Consider the following 22,657-nt stretch of genomic DNA (forward strand, 5'->3'; position numbering starts at 1 on the left):
CATCGGCCGCTGGTTTCACACAGCTTTAGAGTCAGCGTACAGCTTGTGTAACAGTGTAAATTTACTGTGCCCTCAAAATAACTCACATACTTTACATAAATGTGTTAACCCCTGGCAACAAAAGTGAGTACACCCCTAAGTATAAATGGTCAAATTGTGCCCAATTAGTCATTTTTAGTGACTTGTTGGTGTTACCAGCAGTGCTGCCATCATTGCTGCATAGGTTACAGGGATGGGGGTCAGCCTGTCAGTGCCCAGACCATACACCGCACACTGCATCAAATTGGCCTGCATTGCTGCAATCCCAGAGGGAATCACAAGAAAGTCTGCAAACAGTTTGCTGAAGACAAGTAGACTAAGGACAGGGACTATGGGAATGGTGTCCTGTGGTATCATAAGACCAAAATAAACGTATTTGGTTCAGATGGTGTCAAGCGTGTGAAGTGGCAACCAGGTAAGGAGTACAAAGACAGGTGTGTCTTGCCTACAGTCAAATGTGATAGGAGTTTCATGGTTTGGGGCTGCATAAGTGCTGCTGGCTGTGAGGAGCAACAGGTCAGTGAGGGAACAATGTATGCCAACATGTGTCGCACAATAGTTGCACTGTTTCTAGGAAAAAAAAATACCTTTTACGGTAATTCCATACAGCCCATTTAGGGAAACCATGAAAATTCACCTTCTGCAGTCGGAAATCACATAGGAGGAGAATGCTAGGCGTCATAATCCTATTAGCTGCCACCACACCCTGATCATTGCACAATACCAGAGATTGTTCTACATGTATGTGTATGTACAGGTCTCATCCCCATAAGGACTCAAGCCCCCGCACCACTACTAAACATAGGAGAAGACTGATCTACATTTCTTTGGGTGTGAAATTTTATCTTTATAGGTAAAATAGGCTCTCTCTATGCTGAACTTACTTGCATCTATTTTCCCAGATTTTCTTTATTTGAATGAGTCCAATATGGGGTAAGTACTACCTACAAAATGGAAACCATTGAGAAGTGTACTTTGGGGTGTAACAAGTTCCCATATGGCCCCACAACAAAACTTGGAATAGTGGTACACTCTGCCATGACCACCTTCTGCAGCGACAGTGTTCAGGACAAGCCTATTATTAAAGGAACTCTGTAGTTCCCTCAAAAGAGCATCAAATAGAAAAGTCATGCATAGTGTTGATCGAACTAATAAAATATTAGGGTCCAGAAACATTATCCGAGCCCAAGCGCTCAGTGTTTGATTCCTCGCGACTGCAGTTGGATGCCACCCTATTACCTGGTTCTGTATCAGATGGACAGTGCCACATAACACATCTTGTGTAATGGGGCCCTAACTCCATATGTTTCTGGACATAGAATGGGCCATATGCAATTGTCCGATGTGGTGGGTGGAAATAAAATGTCTGCCGGGACTGTCGGTGTTACCTCAAGGGGGTTAAGTATAGGGTGTGTTCCTCTGGTCTAAACAGTATAATGTTAATATTACAAGTAATGAAGGGTGGTGAAGTCTTAGTGAAAGTTTTTCACTTTGTAAAGTGTCCTGAAAGTTCAAAAAGTCTTCTCTCTTCACTTTGTGAAGCAAATATGAAGGAAGGGTATAGTGGGAAATAGATTTGCTGGGTGGGATACACAGAAATGCTTGGGTTCTGGTCTGGGGTCTAATATAACTTAAGGAACTGTTCAGGAGTGTCATGGCGGTAGAAGCTTTGGCTGACCATACTCTTGTAAAATCAGCATCTTCAATGCAATGAAGGAAGATGGTAGCCTAGACTACTTAGCAGTGTGGGTCCCACAATGTCCTGATGATGGGGCTGGCACCATCCCCATAGCCTCTGCAGTAGACATAACTCCAGTACTTATCTTTTACACCTCCACTGTCCCTTCCTTCTAATCTTCTTGTAAAATGTGACTGTGGGATCAGACTACACATAGGGTTTATTGGTAGTCTGTAACCATGGAAACAAATAGGTCAGCATAGAGGCTGTAGACACAAAATAGCAGCATGTTTTATTTATTTTAGAGGGTCCACATATTCCAGCTAAAAATTGTTTGTGTCCGTAAAAACAAACAGCACCAGCTCTTCTATGTTACATGCCTCTTCTTGGAAATGAGAACCAAACAAGAAAAATAGTGCACAGGAAAAGTATTCTAAGGTGAGCATTAAAAAAGGGGCTTCTGGGAGCTGCTCTTTGTAGTGGGTCTCTGATGGCGCAGAATGGGGGACATAGCACTATGACATCAATATATCCTATAAAGAGACAATATTGGTGACTATGGCTGACAGGAAGTTGATGTTAGCTACTTCCTGTCCCTGAAATGTAAGGCAAATCTGGAGCCCAAAGAGCTAAACTGATGAGAGGAAGATGAGAGGAGTCAGGAGGACAAGCACCAGGCTAGGTGGACTGTACGCTTAAAAAAAAGAAATCGTTCTTATAACTATTGCTCTTTAGATGTTTATTACATCATAGTAATCAATGTTACATGCTGGAATAAATATACAGTATATATATATACGTATACATAGCTGCATCACTTCTGAGGAAAGAGTTCATATGGCTTAACGTGAGAGAAAGGAGAATACACAGAGCAGAGACTAAGGGAAGGGAGCAAATACACAAGGGAGATTCATTATAGCTTGTACTAGCGGTTACCCATAGCAACCAATCAGATTACAGCTTACATTTTTTTTAAAAAGGCCACTGAAGAATAAAAACAACTGTGATTGGTTACTATGAGCAACTGCTTCACTGATCCTTCCATGAAGTTATAGGGGGATTGTAATAGGAGAGGATGTAGGGGGTTATATGGAGTAATAGGAGGAGATATAGGGGGGGTTATATGGAGTAATAGGAGGAGATATAGGGGAGGTTATATGGAGTAATAGGAGGAGATATAGGGGGGTTATATGGAGTAATAGGAGGAGATATAGGGAGGGTATATGGAGTAATAGGAGGAGATATAGGGGAGGGTATATGGAGTAATAGGAGGAGATATAGGGAGGGTATATGGAGTAATAGGAGGAGATATAGGGAGGTTATATGGAGTAATAGGAGGAGATATAGGGGGGTTATATGGAGTAATAGGAGGAGATATAGGGGAGGTTATATGGAGTAATAGGAGGAGATATAGGGAAGGGTATATGGAGTAATAGGAGGAGATATAGGGAGGATATATGGAGTAATAGGAGGAGATATAGGGGAGGGTATATGGAGTAATAGGAGGAGATATAGGGGAGGGTATATGGAGTAATAGGAGGAGATATAGGGGAGGTTATATGGAGTAATAGGAGGAGATATAGGGAGGTTATATAGAATAATAGGAGGAGATATAGGGGAGGTTATATGGAGTAATAGGAGGAGATATAGGGAGGTTATATGGAGTAATAGGAGGAGATATAGGGAAGGTTATATGGAGTAATAGGAGGAGATATAGGGGAGGGTATATGGAGTAATAGGAGGAGATATAGGGGAGGGTATATGGAGTAATAGGAGGAGATATAGGGGAGGTTATATGGAGTAATAGGAGGAGATATAGGGAGGTTATATGGAGTAATAAGAGGAGATATAGGGAGGTTATATGGAGTAATAGGAGGAAATATAGGGGAGGTTATATGGAGTAATAGGAGGAGATATAGGGGAGGTTATATGGAGTAATAGGAGGAGATATAGGGGGAGGTTATATGGAGTAATAGGAGGAGATATAGGGGGAGGATATATGGAGTAATAGGAGGAGCTATAGGGGAGGGTATATGGAGTAATAGGAGGAAATATAGGGAGGTATATGGTGTAATAGGAAGAGATTTAGGAGAGGTTATATGGAGTAATAGGGGAAGATGTAGAGTGATAGGATAGGGGGTGGTTATATGAATAGGTTTGATATATAGATTCTACAAGTAAAATGTTATAAACATTAGGTGAAATAATAGTCATACGGGATGTAACATATAAACAGACAATACTGAGCATATTCTCCAATACGTAATATTAATGCTAAGAATAAATACACTTATTTATTATTAAGTTTCCTGAGGACCATACTCCATCTCATAGCTCTACAATACGCTTATATTCTTAGAGGATCCCTTTTTATAAAATGACTTTGCGCCTTGGAAGTACCGAGTTCCTTCTGCGGTAGAAGTTGTTTAACAAAAACCCCAAAAGTTAATAAGTTAGTCTAAAAAATAAATACCCCTTAATGTCAGACTTCAGTACATAGGCTTCCTTTGAGATCTGGCATCCACAGGCTCATATATACTTGTAGAGTGAAAGTATGGTGTATTGTGCTTGTTGTAAATGTGATGGCAGTGTATTAGGTTAAAGGTGTAGCAGTCCTTGTATTTTCCCCTATGATTACCATGTGTTGTGACAGGGCATATGGATAGCGGTCATCTTGACTGGACAATCCCTTTAGGAAACCCATGCCTTGATACAACTGACTGGTTCATAGTAGTGTTTGACAATGATGAAGATGCTTATGCTAAAACTAGGCATAACCAGGCAATCATTGAATTTATTTGAGACTCTCCCAATTCTCCCGATAGCAGAAGTCGATTACAACAGGATCAGACAGTTGGATTTCAATATGCCAATCCTTTTGTTCTAAGAGAAGGTAAGCCAACAAAGTCTGGAGGGATCAGGAGAGATTCCTGTCAGTCGAACAACAGCTATCTGAAGTGTATGACCGGCTTAAAGTGAATGTACCATAAGGTACATCGCTTTGGGTATTATACCTTAATGGATTCCCCTCCCCTATATGACACAGCTCCATTAATTCTAATAGAGCTGCGTCACAGACGGAAGGGGAGATTGTCACCCCTGGGGCTGAACTAAGTGGTGATTCAAATAAAGGACCACGCCACCGGCATCTCCGTCCAGATACAAAGCCATTAAGATATAATACCCAAAGTGATGCACCTGGTGGTACATTCACTTTAAAGGTAACCAGTCCTGTACAACATGCAATATGTTACAGAGCAGGAGGAGCAGAGCCGATTGATACATAGTATTGTGGGAAATGATTCTGTGTAACTTTATTTACTCACATAAATCCCTGCTGCAGTGGTCTCTTTACTGCCCCATTCCTGGTGACCACTGGCCAATCAGCATTCGCGTCACTGGGATACTCTGTGCAGAGCAGAGGGACACCTGGCATCACTTCCTGCATTTGGTCTTCTTTTTGCTGTTACTAAAGACCAAATGGCCTTAGTGATGGAGCCTTGACTGCAGTTTTACAGTAAGTGAGACACCTAGTGGCCGAATGTGTAACATTGTATTTCATATAGAAAACAGGCAAAAAAAAAAAGAAAAAAGTAAGTTGCATAGATGTAGTATATCTCCTCCCCTGCTGTTTTAACATTATTTACTGGTAATGACAGCACCCATTCAACCCCAGAATGAGCAGAGATTTACATGAATAAATTACAAGTTATACTAAATATATCCCCACAATCTGCTCGGGTATTAATGCTCCGTAGATTCAACATCTCCATGGTGACACATTTCCTTTAAGAACATGCCTGACTGGCCACATGGTTTTCTTTTCCTACTTTGCAGCCTCATTTGAATGATGCTGAATTGCAGTTCTGGGAAAATAGGTGCTTTTTTTTTTTTTAGAATTTTTTTTTTTTTTCATTCTTGTCAGACAACCCTTTTCAAGATTTTGTTTGTGATACTGGAAAAGACCTGACTGTAGTGAAGAAGACCTATAAAAGGTAAATGTCTTCACTGTGCTGACCCATTTATGTTGTAGAGACATTATTCTGTGTATCTACTGTACATATATATATGTATCTAAGAAAAATATTGATCTATGTACCTAACCCCACATTCTTAATCATGATTCCAATAAAGTAATTCCACTCTGGACAATGCAAATTTGACTGATGATAAACTGATCACAGAGTGTCCTGCAATCTGTGGATAAACCTAAGAGCAAGTGCTTAGTTTCCCTGCAGTGCCCCCGCAGGCAAAATAATGCATTACACAATCTCTATTAAAATCACCCCTATCATTGTAATTATTGACATGCTGGATCATCCAGAGAAGGAGATACTCCTAGTAGCCATACTTTAGATCAGTGTTCTCCAACCTATGGCTTTCCAGATGTTGCATCATGCCCTGACAGCCGATGCAACTTGTAGTCTTGCAACAGCTAGAGACCACAGCTTTGGCAACACTGATCTAATATGTGGCTACAAAGACACTTCATGTACTAACTTAGAATTTCAGACGACCCCTTTGAACAGCAGCAACCTATATTCAGATAAGAACCTATCTATTTAAAGGACAAAGAGTAGTCTAACCTACTACTAGGTACTATATCCACATCTGAGCCCTTCATGGTATCTATAGATGAGGGCCCCACTGACCCATGGAAAAAATTCTTACTAAGTGATATCAAGAAGTACGTGCAAATCAATGGCTCCCAATCACTTTCCATACGGGGCAACCCCCACAGAACATCTGATACCCCCCTTCTGTGTCAGAATGCTGAACGTCTTTCTTAGGATTTGCGAGGTATATAGATAATGCATCTTCATGCTTTAGCAACTTGTGAAAATGTTAAGAAGTTAAAAAGTTACTGTTCTTTGTTTTTCAGTGAGGACAGATACATAGTAATATGTAAGTCTCTCTGCTCATAAGCGAAGGAAAAAAACAGTCCATAGTACCTTGAGAAGATATTAGCATATTTGAACACTGGCATGTGAGGGACAACTCGACAACCCTATGGACGGGTTGTCGGAAGTTGACATAACTGCATAGTAAAACAGAGAGTAGACACAGAGACACATCATAGTGCTCAGAGCCTTAATGTTATATATTTCCTAAGACTTGTTCAGAAGAGCCTGTAGATACTGTGCAACCACATCTGCCGATTCCCATGGGACCACCTTAGCTTTGTAGGACCCTTTCTGTTTCTCTTCCATCTTTCTGATAAGTTTATGCATAGGATAGCCCTTCCGAGGGAAAGCAACATCGGTGGAAGTAAATATAACGGTCGGGCAAAAATCATTGGCCCCATCACCGACATATAAAAGATTTTCGAACTTTACTCCTTCTTGGGCTCGTTCGTTGAGGTACTCAGTCACTATCTTCCGCTTGCACATGTTGGCCGGGCATTGAGGACAACTATGAGAATGATAAGGCCCGAGGGTCAAATATCCGCTGTTTTCCACATTGGTAGGATTGCTGATAACCCTGCGGAAGAGAGAATGATAGCCATTCCTTTTCAAATTGCTCTCGATGCCGAACATATTTGCATCGGAAATCAGGATGATCTCGAAGCGATCTTGATTCTTGGCCAGGAAACGGAAGAGAGTAGACATTCCAGGCGATAGGGGGATTTTTTCATACACAGCTTTGAGGTCGTTCACCTTCACTCCTTTATCCCCGAGATATTTAAGTACCCTTTGCATGTACTGGTTGTAATAGCCATCTTGGAAGCTTTCGCGTAACCAGTCAGGAAGTTCCTGGTCAGGCGCAACCTCAACCACCGAATCATCACTGTTCTCATTGACTATTGTTTCGTCAAAGTCAAAAACAAGAAGGTACTTGTGGTTGGAGGCCATCTTTGTCACCTACGACACAATATCATAGTCAGTTAATTGTATTAGCGGCAAAATTATTCTTGAACTCCACAGAGTAAAAGCCATATTAGATGGCCCAAGCAGCTTAGTAAATGAAGACTGATCTGGTTGATCAGCACTCGGTTATTGAGCCTATTACACAGCTTGGTAATCATGCGGCCTAGACTTCACAAATGATTGCTAGACCCTTCATGTAGTCCTTTGTTTTAATCAGCCATCGGCACACATCCCCTATTACACAGGGCGATGTGCTTCAGACAGGCAGTGGTTTTTAGGCTGATCAGAACAAAGCGATCAGGTAAACAATCAGCTGATCGCTGACCCTATTACACTGACCAACAATGAGCCCATGTAATAGGGCCTTAAGAAGCACATAACATTGAACTGCCCGTTATAACCTATTAGACATTAGGGCTGTACATGGGCTGATCGCCTATAAATAAGTGGTAATATTGTTGATTGGTGCTCGTTTACCGAGCCTAATTTTGATAATCACGCTACCAAGGCTAAATGAACAATTGCAAAATTATTCACACGGTCCTTTGCTTTAATAAGCTGTCAGCTGCACATCCCCTATTACACGGGAGATGTGTGGCTGACAGCCGATGATTTTTAATGGCCCGATAAGCGGATGAACATTGCCTGTCTGTTGACTGTAAGCTGGCGCCATTACCCTTGTTTTGGCCCATAATTGGCATGTGTAACGGTCCTGCGATGTCACACTGGGGCTCACAAATGCTCACACAGTCAATCTGTGACTGAAGCAGGATATCTCTGCAGTCACTGACTTACTGAGCGGGTAGATCCTGCCAGGTTGTTACAACTCAAGAGGTTCAGAGAAACTGGAGACCAAAGGGTGAGAGTGAGCTGGTGGCACTGTGCTGCGGGGGCAAGAGAACGATAACCACCAGCCCTGACTTTTCCTACCCAATCACTGCACATTACTTGAGCCCACATATACTGGGGTACATACATCTGAGGGCCCTTCGAGTTTTGGCATAGTAACCACATACATATGCTTCGTAACTATATAGTTGGCTTTCTGGTTGTTTTTCAGAGATTTTACTCCTTTTTAATCTTTTAATCAAGAGATTGACAAGAGTAATTTTATGGTACAGATAGTAATAAACTTAATTTAATTTTCTAGTCTGTGATTCGGCAAGAGGACAGTAAGTACTGTATAACTTCTTTATTATGTCACCACCACCCCATACCCCCCATGGGCTTTTAGTGTTTACCGAAGTTTTCTCCCTTTAAGCTTGGTAGTAATTGAATTACTTTAGTATTGCTACATATTTAATACACGTATTATATAACAAGTGCATCTGATGCTGTCTACTTCTGGAGTCACAGTAATGCACTGTGGCGGGTATTGCTGGAGCTTCAAAGCTGCCCATACAGAGGCTGCGCATGACAACGCATTACTGATACATGAATACACCAGTGTAACAAACTGATATAATACATGGATGTTCAGTCACAGAATATTCCACATGCAAAACAACTACGATAAGTAAGAAGATGACACTGCTGAGGCCTTGACTCTCTGACTACCATTGTGACCTTCTCACATGGCTCATTGACATCAGAAGGGTTAAAAAGGCTTAAAGATGTAGTAAAGAATTAGAGCAAACACAGCACCACACTAGTCCCCAGGTTGTTTGCGGTATTGCAACCATCGCCATACACTTCAAAGCATGTCAACTGCAATACCACATTCTACACAGAACCAGGATAGAGGAAAGCAGCCATGTTTTTTTTAAATCCTATGACCTATCTAAGAATAATGCAAATCCTCTTTATTGGTGTGATTTTATTTAAAGGGGTTGTCCATCCGCAATCTTTTTCTTTCAAATCAACTGGTTTCAGAAGGTTATATAGATTTGCAATTTACTTCTATTTCAAAAATCAGCAGGACATACAGCAGATGATAAGTATAAGAAGACTTGAGATTTTTAAATAGAAGTAAATTACAAATCTGTATAACGTTGTGAAACCAGTTGATTTGAAAGAAAAAGATATTCGATGGACAACTCCTTTAATCCGGTATTAATAGGAATAGGCAATGGCAGATAGTGACACATTCTGCATTTTGGGAGGGATACCATAAAAAAGTATACAAATACGTGTATGGGGAAAAAAAAAAAACCTTTGCATGAAAGCTGTGGACTATGATAATATCTGGATTTTGAGATGACAAATTAAAGGAATGTTACTATATGTTGACTTCTAGCTACATTCTGTCACTAGGTAATGTATAAGCTCTGTAGAGTGATCGTGTAATGCCGCCTCTCTTCTATCTTTGAAGATATCTAGGACACAAAGCACAGGAAAGTATTCCTCCCCCATCATGAGGACCCGCTTCCTCCACCCACTGGGCACTGATTTACTGCCTATATCTTATATGAGTAGACAGCTATCAATCAGCAGTGGGAGGGGTATTCCTGGATACGACAACAGCTGCATTATACTTTCTATGTAATATATCATTGTAATCTGCATGACTGTCACTAGTTTATAATGCCCTTAGGTCATAAACCTAGTGAGTCAGTGACACATTCCCTTTAACACAGTTGCAATGGGCTAAGGAGCTGAATATGGGTTAATCACATGCATGGACTGATACAGTGATTATAGATCTGCTAGGAAAAGCAAATGGCAAACTAGCTGGCAAACTGCTGGGCAAAGCAGATGGCGATGCTGAGGTAAAGCTGGGGATCCTTCATCTCAATCACAGCCGAATGGTGCATTTACACAGAGAGATTTATCTGACAGATTTTTGAAGCCAAAGCCAGGAATGGATTTGAAAAGAGGAGAAAACTCAGTCTTTCCTTTATGACCTATTCTCTGTTTATAATCTGTTCCTGGCTTTGGCTTCAAAGATCTGTCAGATAAATCTCTCTGTGTAAACGCACCATAATAGATCCCTATTAAACTGCTTTTCCATCTCTGTCAGTGATTTTCTATATTTACTGTATTTGATGACATTGTGATCAGAAACTACCAGCAACAATGTCATGTCAGCTCTAGATTGAAAGGGATTATGCAGGATTAAAAAAAAAACATAGCTTTATTCCAGAGACAGCGCCACCTCTGTCCTTGGGTTCGATCTGGTATTGCAGCCCCTTTTGAAGTGGATAGGGCTGAGTGACCGTGCTCATTGTGGACAGGACAGGTGCTGTTTCTGCAAGAAAGCAGACATATTTTTCTAATCATAACCTTTAAAGGGGTTATCCAGGATTAAAGAATACACAGCTCCTTTCTTAAAGGGGTTATCCAGCGCTACAAAAACATGGCCACTTTCCCCCTACTGTTGTCTCCAGTTTGGGTGGGGTTTTGAAACTTAGTTCCATTGAAGTAAATGGAGCTTAATTGCAAACCACACCTGAACTTGAGACAACAGTAGGGGGAAGTGGCCATGTTTTTGTAGCGCTGGATAACCCCTTTAATAATGGCTTTACTCATACAGCGCCAACTTGTTACACTATACTTTAGGGTCCTATTCCACGGGCTGCGCAATGCCCGATCAACGACGTAAGCGAGCGCCGATCTGCTAGATCGGCGCTCGTTTATTGGGCCTATTCCACGGCCCCAATGATTGTTAGCGAGGGCTGCAGGGACATCGTTACAGATGTCCTTACAGCCCTTGTTTCATATATTACCTGTCTGGGCTGTAGGTCTTCTCCTTCTCCCTCCCGGTTCCGTGCCGCAGCAGCTTCGGAGAGGGCCTCTCTGAACTGACAGACCGCTCAACCAATCACTGGCCGTGGCAGTTCAGGCCAGTGATTGGCTAAACGGTCTGTCAGTTCAGACAGCCCCGCTCTGAAGCTGCTGAGGCGCGGGACCGGGAGAAGGAGAAGACCTGCAATGTATGATGCTGCTGAAATCGTCGGTTGCCGCCACACACCGCTATTCCACCGTAGCGATGCGCTGGTGGCGAACGATGATTTTAGGTCTGAACCTAAATAAACAATCAGCCGATGACACGATCATCGGCTGATCGTTCTCTCTATTCCACAGAGCCATAATGGGCCGAATCGGGCCGATTATCGCTCCGATTTGGCTGATTAACGCTCCATGGAATAGGCCCCTTACACTCAAATTGGTCACAAAAGCAGCACCTCCCCTTTAAGGGGTTGTGCTGGATTACAGGCATGTCAAAAGCAGGATCGGTAAAGGTCTCAGTACTGCAACCCCCATTGATCGCTAGATACGGCCTATGGCTGAGCGCTTCACTTGCTGGCTCACTGCTCAATCTGATTTAAAGGGGTTGTCCAGCGAAAATCGTTTTCTTTCAAATCAACTGGTGTCAGAAAGTTATATAGATTTGTAATTTACTTCTATTTAGAAATCTCAAGACTTCCCATACTTATTAGCTGCTGTATGTCCTGCAGGTAATGGTATTTTATTTTCAGTCTGACACAGTGCTCTCTGCTGACATCTCTGGCCGAGACCGGAACTCTCAAGAGTAGGAGAGGTTTTCTATGGGAATTCTCATAGAAAATCTCTCCTACTTTGGACAGTTCCAGTCTTGGCCAGAGATGTCAGCAGAGAGTACTATGTCAGACTGAAAACAAAACAACATTTCCTGCATGACATACAGCAGCTGATAAGTACTGGAAGACTTGAGATTTTTTTTTTATAGAAGCAAATTACAAATCTATATGACTTTCTACAACCAGTTGATTTGAAAGAAAAAGATTTTCGCAGTCAGAGTGAGCAACAAGCCAGAAAGTGAAGCGCTCAGTCATATGCTTCACCTAGCTATATCTAGCAATCATAGGAGGGACAAGTCCAAGGTTTTTGTTTGTGTTTTTTTTTTTTTAATATTACAATAATGTTTTAAGTAAATGGGTCTAAGCTGCAATACCAGACGGAGGCCCATAAATAAGAGTAATATTTCTGGAAAAGGATTTTTTTTTCTAATGTAGCACAATACGCCCCCTTTTGAGGGAGGATATCACATTTTTGTTAATCGTTCCTTTCCATTTCACTGGTGAAATTTAATGGTGGTAACAGCCAATGAAGTTACAGCTGAACTAAAGATGTGGTATATAGCGCCATCTGGAACAATTACAGAGCACTGCACCTCTTTCTAATAATCCTGGTGTTAAGTAACGTTGTGTGCCATGGGGCCCCAAGGTGTTTAATAGACAGTAGACAGGTGTGCTGTAATAGAGAGGTGAGCAGTCCTGTGCTGTAATAGAGACGTGTATAGCCCTGTACAGTAATAGAGAGTAAGCAAGTTCTGTGATGTAATAAAGAGGTGTACCGCCCTGTGCTGTAATAGAGAGATGTACAGTCCTGTGTTGTAATAGAGAGGTGTACAGTCCTGTGCTGTAATAGAGAGGTGTACAGTCCTGTGCTGTAATAGAGAGGTGTACAGTCCCGTGCTGTAATAGAGAGGTGTACAGTCCCGTGCTGTAATAGAGAGGTGTACAGTCCTGTGCTGTAATAGAGAGGTGTACAGTCCTGTGCTGTAATAGAGAGGTGTACAGTCCTGTGTTGTAATAGAGAGGTGTACAGTCCCGTGCTGTAATAGAGAGGTGTACAGTCCTGTGTTGTAATAGAGAGGTGTACAGTCCCGTGCTGTAATAGAGAGGTGTACAGTCCCGTGCTGTAATAGAGAGGTGTACAGTCCCGTGCTGTAACAGAGAGGTGTACAGTCCTGTGTTGTAATAGAGAGGTGTACAGTCCTGTGTTGTAATAGAGAGGTGTACAGTCCTGTGCTGTAATATAAAGGTGTACAGTCCTGTGCTGTAATAGAGAGGTGTACAGTCCCGTGCTGTAATAGAGAGGTGTACAGTCCTGTGCTGTAACAGAGGTGTACAGTCCTGTGCTGTAATAGAGAGGTGTACAGTCCTGTGCTGTAATATAGAGGTGTACAGTCCTGTGCTGTAATAGAGAGGTGTGCAGTCCTGTGCTGTAATATAGAGGTGTGCAGTACTGTGCTGTAATAGAGAGGTGTGCAGTCCTGTGCTGTAATATAGAGGTGTACAGTCCTGTGTTGTAATAGAGAGGTGTGCAGTCCTGTGCTGTAATATAGAGAGGTGTACAGTCCTGTACTGTAATAGAGAGGTGTACAGTCCCGTGCTGTAATAGAGAGGTGTACAGTCCTGTGCTGTAATATAGAGAGGTGTACAGTCCTGTGCTGTAATAGAGAGGTGTACAGTCCTGTGCTGTAATATAGAGAGGTGTACAGTCCTGTGCTGTAATAGAGAGGTGTACAGTCCTGTGCTGTAATATAGAGAGGTGTACAGTCCTGTACTGTAATAGAGAGGTGTACAGTCCCGTGCTGTAATAGAGAGGTGTACAGTCCTGTGCTGTAATATAGAGGTGTGCAGTCCTGTGCTGTAATAGAGAAGTGTACAGACAGTCCTGTGCTGTAATAGAGAGGTGTACAGTCCTGTACTGTAATAAAGAGGTGTACAGTCCTGTGCTGTAATAGAGAGGTGTACAGTCCCGTGCTGTAATAGAGAGGTGTACAGTCCTGTGCTGTAATAGAGAGGTGTACAGTCCTGTACTGTAATATAGAGAGGTGTACAGTCCCGTGCTGTAATAGAGAGGTGTCCTGTGCTGTAATAGACAGGAGTACAGTCCTGTGCTGTAATATAGAGGTGTACAGTCCTGTGCTGTAATATAGAGAGGTGTACAGTCCTGTACTGTAATAGAGAGGTGTACAGTCCTGTGCTGTAATAGAGAGGTGTACAGTCCTGTGCTGTAATAGAGAGGAGTCCTGTGCTGTAATAGAGATGTGTACAGTCCTGTGCTGTAATAGAGAGGTGTACAGTCCTGTGCTGTAATAGAGAGGTGTACAGTCCCGTGCTGTAATAGAGAGGTGTACAGTCCCGTGCTGTAATAGAGATGTGTACAGTCCCGTGCTGTAATAGAGAGGTGTACAGTCCTGTGCTGTAATATAGAAAGGTGTACAGTCCTGTGCTGTAATAGAGAGGTGTACAGTCCTGTACTGTAATATAGAGAGGTGTACAGTCCCGTGCTGTAATAGAGAGGTGTCCTGTGCTGTAATAGAGAGGAGTACAGTCCTGTGCTGTAATATAGAGAGGTGTACAGTCCTGTGCTGTAATATAGAGAGGTGTACAGTCCTGTGCTGTAATAGAGAGGTGTACAGTCCTGTACTGTAATAGAGAGGTGTACAGTCCTGTGCTGTAATAGAGAGATGTACAGTCCTGTGCTGTAATAGAGAGGTGTACAGTCCTGTGCTGTAATAGACAGGAGTACAGTCCTGTGCTGTAATATAGAGGTGTACAGTCCTGTGCTGTAATATAGAGGTGTACAGTCCTGTGCTGTAATATAGAGAGGTGTAAAGTCCTGTACTGTAATAGAGAGGTGTACAGTCCTGTGCTGTAATAGAGAGGTGTCCTGTGCTGTAATAGAGAGGTGTACAGTCCTGTGTTGTAATAGAGAGGAGTCCTGTGCTGTAATAGAGAAGAGTACAGTCCTGTGCTGTAATAGAGAGGTGTGCAGTCCTGTGCTGTAATATAGAGGTGTGCAGTCCTGTGCTGTAATAGAGAGGTGTGCAGTACTGTGCTGTAATAGAGAGGTGTACAGTCCTGTGCTGTAATAGAGAGGTGTACAGTCCTGTGCTGTAATAGAGAGGTGTACAGTCCCGTGCTGTAATAGAGAGGTGTACAGTCCCGTGCTGTAATAGAGAGGTGTACAGTCCCGTGCTGTAATAGAGAGGTGTACAGTCCTGTGCTGTAATAGAGAGGTGTACAGTCCCGTGCTGTAATAGAGAGGTGTACAGTCATGTGCTGTAATATAGAAAGGTGTACAGTCCTGTGCTGTAATAGAGAGGTGTACAGTCCTGTGCTGTAATAGAGAGGTGTACAGTCCTGTGCTGTAATAGAGAGGTGTGCAGTCCTGTGCTGTAATAGAGAGGTGTACAGTCCTGTGCTGTAAGAGAGAGGTGTACAGTCCTGTGCTGTAATAGAGAGGTGTACAGTCCTGTGCTGTAATAGAGAGGTGTCCTGTGCTGTAATAGAGAGTACAGTCCTGTGCTGTAATAGAGAGGTGTGCAGTCCTGTGCTGTAATAGAGAGGTGTACAGTCCTGTGCTGTAATAGAGAGGTGTACAGTCCTGTGCTGTAATAGAGAGGTGTACAGTCCTGTGCTGTAATAGAGAGGTGTACAGTCCTGTGCTGTAATAGAGAGGTGTACAGTCCTGTGCTGTAATAGAGAGGTGTACAGTCCTGTGCTGTAATAGAGAGGTGTACAGTCCTGTGCTGTAATAGAGAGGTGTACAGTCCTGTTCTGTAATATAGAGAGGTGTACAGTCCTGTGCTGTAATAGAGAGGTGTACAGTCCTGTGCTGTAATATAGAGAGGTGTACAGTCCTGTGCTGTAATATAGAGAGGTGTACAGTCCTGTGCTGTAATAGAGAGGTGTACAGTCCTGTGCTGTAATAGAGAGGTGTACAGTCCTGTGCTGTAATAGAGAGGTGTACAGTACTGTGCTGTAATAGAGAGAGGTGTACAGTCCTGTGCTGTAATAGAGAGGTGTACAGTCCTGTGCTGTAATAGAGAGGTGTACAGTCCTGTGCTGTAATAGAGAGGTGTACAGTCCCGTGCTGTAATAGAGAGGTGTACAGTCCTGTGCTGTAATATAGAGAGGTGTACAGTCCTGTGCTGTAATAGAGAGGTGTACAGTCCTGTGCTGTAATAGAGAGGTGTACAGTCCTGTGCTGTAATAGAGAGGTGTGCAGTCCTGTGCTGTAATAGAGAGGTGTTCAGTCCATCTAGCGCTATCCCTGGTACAGTTACATCGGGTCTTTCCTGCAGCGGTTTCCCTGCCCCCCTCCGAGCTCCCTAGAGGGGACGTATACAGTCTGGTGGATACACACAATAATATATAGTGATCTATACCAGTGATCATCATATAGATCCATCATATTTAAGATGTTTTACGCATAAAATAATCTGTATGTCTATGGCCACCTAAAGTAAGGAGTCCACCAAGTAGAAGAAAGCAGGGAGGTGGCAGATGAAGGGAGAGGATGCTAGAAAAGCATTTATGACAAAGCTAAAAGTAACTCTCATGCCTATCCTTGTGTAACTATATCAGTACATGCACTCCATTCCCTTATTATATGGCTCCTGTACTGACACTAAGGTCAGACCAAAGTCCACATGTGAAGCCAGCACAGGTATGCTACACTGTATAATAAATAGGCAATATATCCAGCTGCTATTTTAGTGTATGCATCCTTAGCACACGTGACTAATTCTAACATAAACCCCCCTTAAAATATAATATACAATATCATTCTCCCCCCCACTTATCTAGTGGTTGCTCCCACTCCTTGCTTTGCCCTCTACTAGTAACCCCCCTTACTGTCCCCCAATGGTATCTCCCCCCTTATTGAATAACACAGGAGGTTAGGACAGTCCATGTCATGCACGGGGAGGTTTGCAGGGTTATCTTACGCTCTTTTGCTGACGGCTGATGTCTCCTGTGGGCGCTTAGATGATGTCCTATCTGTTGTCCCCTCCGATATTTTATATCAAGAGGAGAACCGGCTGTATCGCATCGCATGGCGTCACAAAGACGGCAGCCAATAGGAAGGCTTAACGGTGATCAGAGGACGCCGCAAGGGGGAGGGACGTCAGGCACCCCACGGCAATTAACCACGCCCACTTCCATTCACAATCAGCCGTGTGGGCGGAGAGAGTAACGCCCACGTCGCGAAACCACGCCCACATCTTAAGTAACGCTGAAGGGCCGCCTCTTTTCATACGCGAATTGTCTGTTCATTTATCGTAAGGTGATTTCAGTTTCTGCTGAAAAGAGTGTTGACAGTGAGTAAAGTATGTCGTGTACCTCCTTCTGTTGCAAAACTACAACTCCCAGCATGCCCTCACAGCCGAAGGCTGTGAGGGCATGCTGGGAGTTGTAGTTTTGTAACAGCTGGAGATGAAGGAGCCAGAGAACACTGCCTCATTGGCATGAAGGTTGTCAGGACTTGCTGGGTGTTGTAGTTTTGAAACAGCTGTCCGCTGACTGGTACATACCTACAACTAGCGGTGCACTACATGGTTCAGCATTCCCCAGTGAAGGTAATGCTCAGCCTCAGTGCAATTACACAGCAATAGTTGTATTATTTATGGGTCACAGGGCTGATCAGGTTCTCCCTGGCACAGCCATCTATGGTGACAGGTGATGCCCCATACTCACCTGTGCAGAATCTGCAGAGTCATTGTGGAGGTGGCAGCTGTCACATAGCTGCTCTAATAGCTATAGACATGGCTACTGATAGGAGAATACAACTCATTAGCCTCTTCCTGGAATCTGTCACCACAGCGATGGCTGGGAGGTGTACACATGGGAATGCTGGATCTCCCCCTGCTCATCTTACACGCAGCATGGCCGCTCCATACCTGAAGGCAACATCCGCACCTTGTGTAAGAATTACATGGTGGCCTTAATCTGTAATAGAATCCATGGTGTAAATCTGCAACTCTTTTCCCTATTACACGGGACGATTATCGTGCGAAAAATCGTTATATCGTTCTAACTTCAACGTTTTGTGTATTTGCAGGCAACAATTGAAAAATCGTTCCTGTGTCGTTGATTTAGGACGCTATTCCACGGGCCGATCAATAATGTAAACAGTTTATCGGGCCTATTCCACGGCCCGATAATCGTTTAGCGAGGGCTGCAGGGACATCGTTACCAATGTCCCTGCAGCCCTTGTTTAAACACCATACTTTACCTAACCATGTTGCAGGGCTTGTCCTGCGCTCCTTCCTACTCCTGATCCCGTGCGCAGCACCGGGAGGAAGAAGGAGCGCAGGAGAAGCCCTGCAACATGGTTAGGTAAAGTATGGTGTTCGTGGAATCGTCAGTCACCCGCCACACATGGCTAGTACTCGTAGCGATGCGCGGTCAGTGGCTGACAATTATAGGTCCAAACCGCTGTCATCTGCTGATTGCTGTGTTTATTACACGGAACAATAATCGGACGGATAGGGCGGATTCGGACGATTATGGTTCCGTGTAATAGTACCCTTTAGGCCCTATTCCACGGGCCGACTGGAGGAGCAAATGAGCGCTGTCAGCAGTCCATGCTATTCCATGCGTCGGCAGTGAGCGGGTGAGTCCGGGGAGGGGGGCTGTCCGGGTGATCGTCTAGATCGTCTGGCCAGCCCATAGCATATAGCAGTGTCTGCTGACGCCGCTCCTATTCCGCAGAGCGACGGCAGCAGATCGTTGCTGTACGAGTCGTTTGTTGAAAAACAAACGACTGCAACAATCAGCCGACATGAACGACGTTGGCTAATCGTTGCCTTCTATTCCACGGGATGATTATCGGCCATAACGATGATATTGGTCGATAATCGGTCTGTAGAATAGGGCCTTTAGATCTGACCCTAGAATTATTGTTAATCGTTCGCTGTAATGCTGCGTTTACACGGAACGATTATCGTGCGAATTCGCACGATAACGATTGAATTCGAACGATAATCGTACGTGTAAACGCAGCGAACGATCAAACGACGAGCGAGAAATCGTTCATCTTGATCTTTGAACATGTTCTCAAATCGTTGTTGATCGTTCGCAAAAAATTCGCAGATCGTTCCGTGTGAACAGTCGTTCGCCGATTTAACCAATGTGTGAGATAGGCTTAAGCGATCGCAAAACGAATTTTCTGTACGATATAGCATACCGTCTAAACGCTGATTGTTATGAAAAAAAAATCGTTACTCCGACATTGTTAATCGTACGATCGGGCGAATTATCGTTTCGTGTAAACATAGCATAATTCCACAATGGTTCGCTCAATTTCCGCACTTTTCGTTCAGTGTAATTGTTCATTGTTTTGCTGGGATCAGATGTTGTAAACGATCGTAGTAACGGTCGCAACTAACGACCATCGTTCTGTGTGATATAGTGAACGATTTTAGGTTAACGATAAACTATCTCTTTTGAGATAGTTTATCGTTAGTCGTTAATCGTTAAAAATCGTTCCGTGTAACAGGACCCTAACTGGACTAAGGTTGTATTCACACGCAGCAGATCCACACACAACCCAATTTCACGTGAACACAAACAAGTCCAATTGGAGAAATTTATGCGGCAACTCTGCATGTGAATAACATTATCTTTATTTATATAGCACCAACATATTCTGCAGCGCTGTACACAGCTTGTCATCACTCACGTCAGTCCCTGTTGTGTTGGAGTGTGGGAGGAACCACATGCAAACATGGGGGAGAACAGAGCAGCTGCCACACAATGCAGACCATGTGCACAGTCCTTTTTCAGTATATATGTTCAGCCTCAAAATAAAACAGCTGAAAATTTGAGCCGTCTTGTCTGTTTTTAGCACTTTTTGAGACTTTTTTTTTTTTTTTTTGTAGAAAATTTTATTCAGTTTGCAAGCAAGAAATTTTTGATATAAAACAAAAACTGCCAAGAAAATCCAGATACATTTTGTGACCTATAGGTTTCTGTTGGCCAGGCATAACCCTCAGGCCTGGAAATGATCAGTGGCGGTCTTTGGCACCAAGCACCCCAAGCGATCGCTTGGGGCCCCCAACATCCAGGGGGCCCCCACGCCCCGCTCTTGTACTCAAGACCGCTGGACAGGGCCGCTGCCCCGCTCGCTGCTGCCATCTGAACTGTTACTATGAGCACTCGTAATGAGCCCTCATAGTTACATGCAGCAGCACTGACAGGCCACTCTTGTGGCCGCAGGAAGGGTTTTCCCTGCGGTCACAAGTGGCAGCTTTGTCCTTGTGGTGCCAGCACTCCAGTGACATCACTGGAGCATCGGCGCCAGGACAAGGGGAGTGCGGCCTCTTGTGATCGTAGGGAAAGCCCTTCCTGTGGCCACAAGAGTGAAGAGAAGAGGAGACGCCCGGACCCAGGTGAGTATAAGTGTTTGTTTTATTGTGTTATATACTATATGGGAGGGGGAGCACACAGGGGTCTGTTTAACTGGGGGAGCGCACATCGGGGGTCTATATAAATGCGGGGAGCACACAGGGGGGCTATAGACTACTGGGGCTTCACAGAGGGTTCTATATACTACCGGGGGCAGCACACAGGGGGTCTATATACTACTTGGGGCACCAGAATGGGGTCTATATACAACTTGGAGAGCACACAGGAGGTCTATATCCAAGTGGGGGGCACACAGGGGGGCTATATACTACTGGGGGAGCACACAGGGGTTTATATACTACTGGTGGGGCACACAGGGGGTCTATATACTACTGGGGGAACATACAGGGGGTCTATATACTACTTGTGAGGCACACAGGTGGGCTATATATAACTGGGGGAGCACACAGGGGTCTGAATAATACTGGGGCAGCACACAAGGGGTCTATATAATACTGGTGGGGCACACAGGGGTCTATATCCAAGTGGGGGAGCACACAGGAGGTCTATATCCAAGTGGGGGAGCACACAGGGGGGCTAAATACCCCTGAAGGAGCACACAGGGGGTCTATATACTAGTAGGGGAGCACACAGGGGGTCTATATACAACTGGGGCAGCACAAAGGAGGTCTATATACTTCTGGGGGAGCACACGGGGGGCTATTGATAACTGGGGGAACACACAGGGGTCTATATACTACTGGGGGAAGCAAACAAGGGGTATATACTACTGGAGGCAGGACACAAGGGGTATATACTATTGGGGGCAGCACACAAGGAGTAAGTATTACTGGTGGTAGCGCACAAGGGGTATATACTACTGAGGGCAACACACATCGGTCTATTGTTTTGGAACGCATGTCGAGGGGGGGCCCTAGACATAACTTCGCTTGGGGCCCCAGAAATGCCAAGACCGCCCCTGGAAATGATAGGACATGTCTTATAACTGTCTGGAATTCCAACACAGATGAACCATAGAGGACGTGAGGACATCCAGAATTCTGGATGTGCTGCTTGACAGAGGGCAAGTGCCGTCGGGGACTGACACCGGCCCTTTAATTGTACTCGCAGTTAAATTTTGACGTTGGCTCCCGGCCCTGTTGAGCACTCTTCTGATCAGAGGTATTATTATTAAGAGGCCGCTCTTTCTCATCTTCCCCTCCAGCGTTGCGGCGTGTGAGTGACATCACTCAAGCTAGAAGCCAGACGGGAAAGCCGGAGGAGGACACCGCTGCAGCAGGTGAGTATGTTTGACTGTTTTTTTTTTTCTCTCCTCTGTTTTTATGGTCAGGAAACACTGGTGGTTTCCTGACGCCACCGGAAAGACTTCCTGATCAGTAAAAAGGCCGATTATCTGATCGTAAAAAGGCCAAAGAGGTGTGAAGGAGGCCTCAGCAATGTCTGCCTAAGGACCTATTACAGCTGTTTCTAATTTTACTGAATGGGAGGTGCAAGCAGCTTGTACATAGACTCAGAAAGAGAGCCCTGATCATACAGATCACTTTAGGATCTCTAGTGATCTGGATATGGCACCATGGCAGGTCCAGGTCTGGGATAGATCCTGTGGCCACATGAAACCGTCTTCAGTCAATAACCACAAGGTCTTTCTGACCAAGAAAACACTTCTCAAGGTCTAAGCAGTCGCAGCCCCATAACCTTCCATGTAAGTCGATTACTTAAAGTGCTGCTCAATATCTGTCAATATTGGTTTTTATTGTTTTTTTTACTTTTCCACTCCAGAAGCCTAGCTTAGCAGTATTGGTTTCCTTCCTGTGTGTCTTAGATACAGAAATCATATCATGAGCTGCATAGATATTGATGGGACTTCTGTCGACACCGTCCAAATACTACATACTGATTAGATACCAGTGGAAGGTCATATTTGCCTGTGTGTTTGCCCAGATCCATCTGATAGGGGACAGGAAAATCCATAGCAATGATAAAAATAAGGAAGCCTTTCAGGAGCCACTTGACACCAGTACACTCCTAAGCACTATGGACAGGACAGAGGCCACGAGAGCTTAAAGGAGAAGTCCGGCGAAAATTTTTATTAAAGTTTTTTTATTTCCCCCCAAAAGTTATACAATTCCCCAATATACACTTATTATGGGAAATGCTTATTAAGTGCTTTTTTCCCTGCACTTACTACTGCATCAAGGCTTCAATTC

General features: G+C 43.9%; 1 protein-coding gene across 1 annotated transcript; it reads right to left on the minus strand.

The window, feature by feature from the left end:
- Positions 1 to 3,442: 3,442 nt before the first annotated feature.
- Positions 3,443 to 17,113, minus strand: PHOSPHO1 (phosphoethanolamine/phosphocholine phosphatase 1). Its single transcript, XM_069953733.1, has 2 exons — positions 17,030 to 17,113; positions 3,443 to 7,578 (listed from the first exon to the last, which is right to left on the minus strand). The coding sequence occupies exon 2, from the start codon at positions 7,567 to 7,569 to the stop codon at positions 6,826 to 6,828; it is 744 nt and encodes a 247-aa protein (XP_069809834.1). The 5' UTR covers positions 7,570 to 7,578; positions 17,030 to 17,113; the 3' UTR covers positions 3,443 to 6,825.
- Between the last annotated feature and the right edge of the window lie 5,544 nt (positions 17,114 to 22,657).

The sequence above is a fragment of the Dendropsophus ebraccatus genome, chromosome 14 (assembly GCF_027789765.1).
Source record: "Dendropsophus ebraccatus isolate aDenEbr1 chromosome 14, aDenEbr1.pat, whole genome shotgun sequence".
NCBI lineage: Eukaryota > Metazoa > Chordata > Amphibia > Anura > Hylidae > Dendropsophus > Dendropsophus ebraccatus.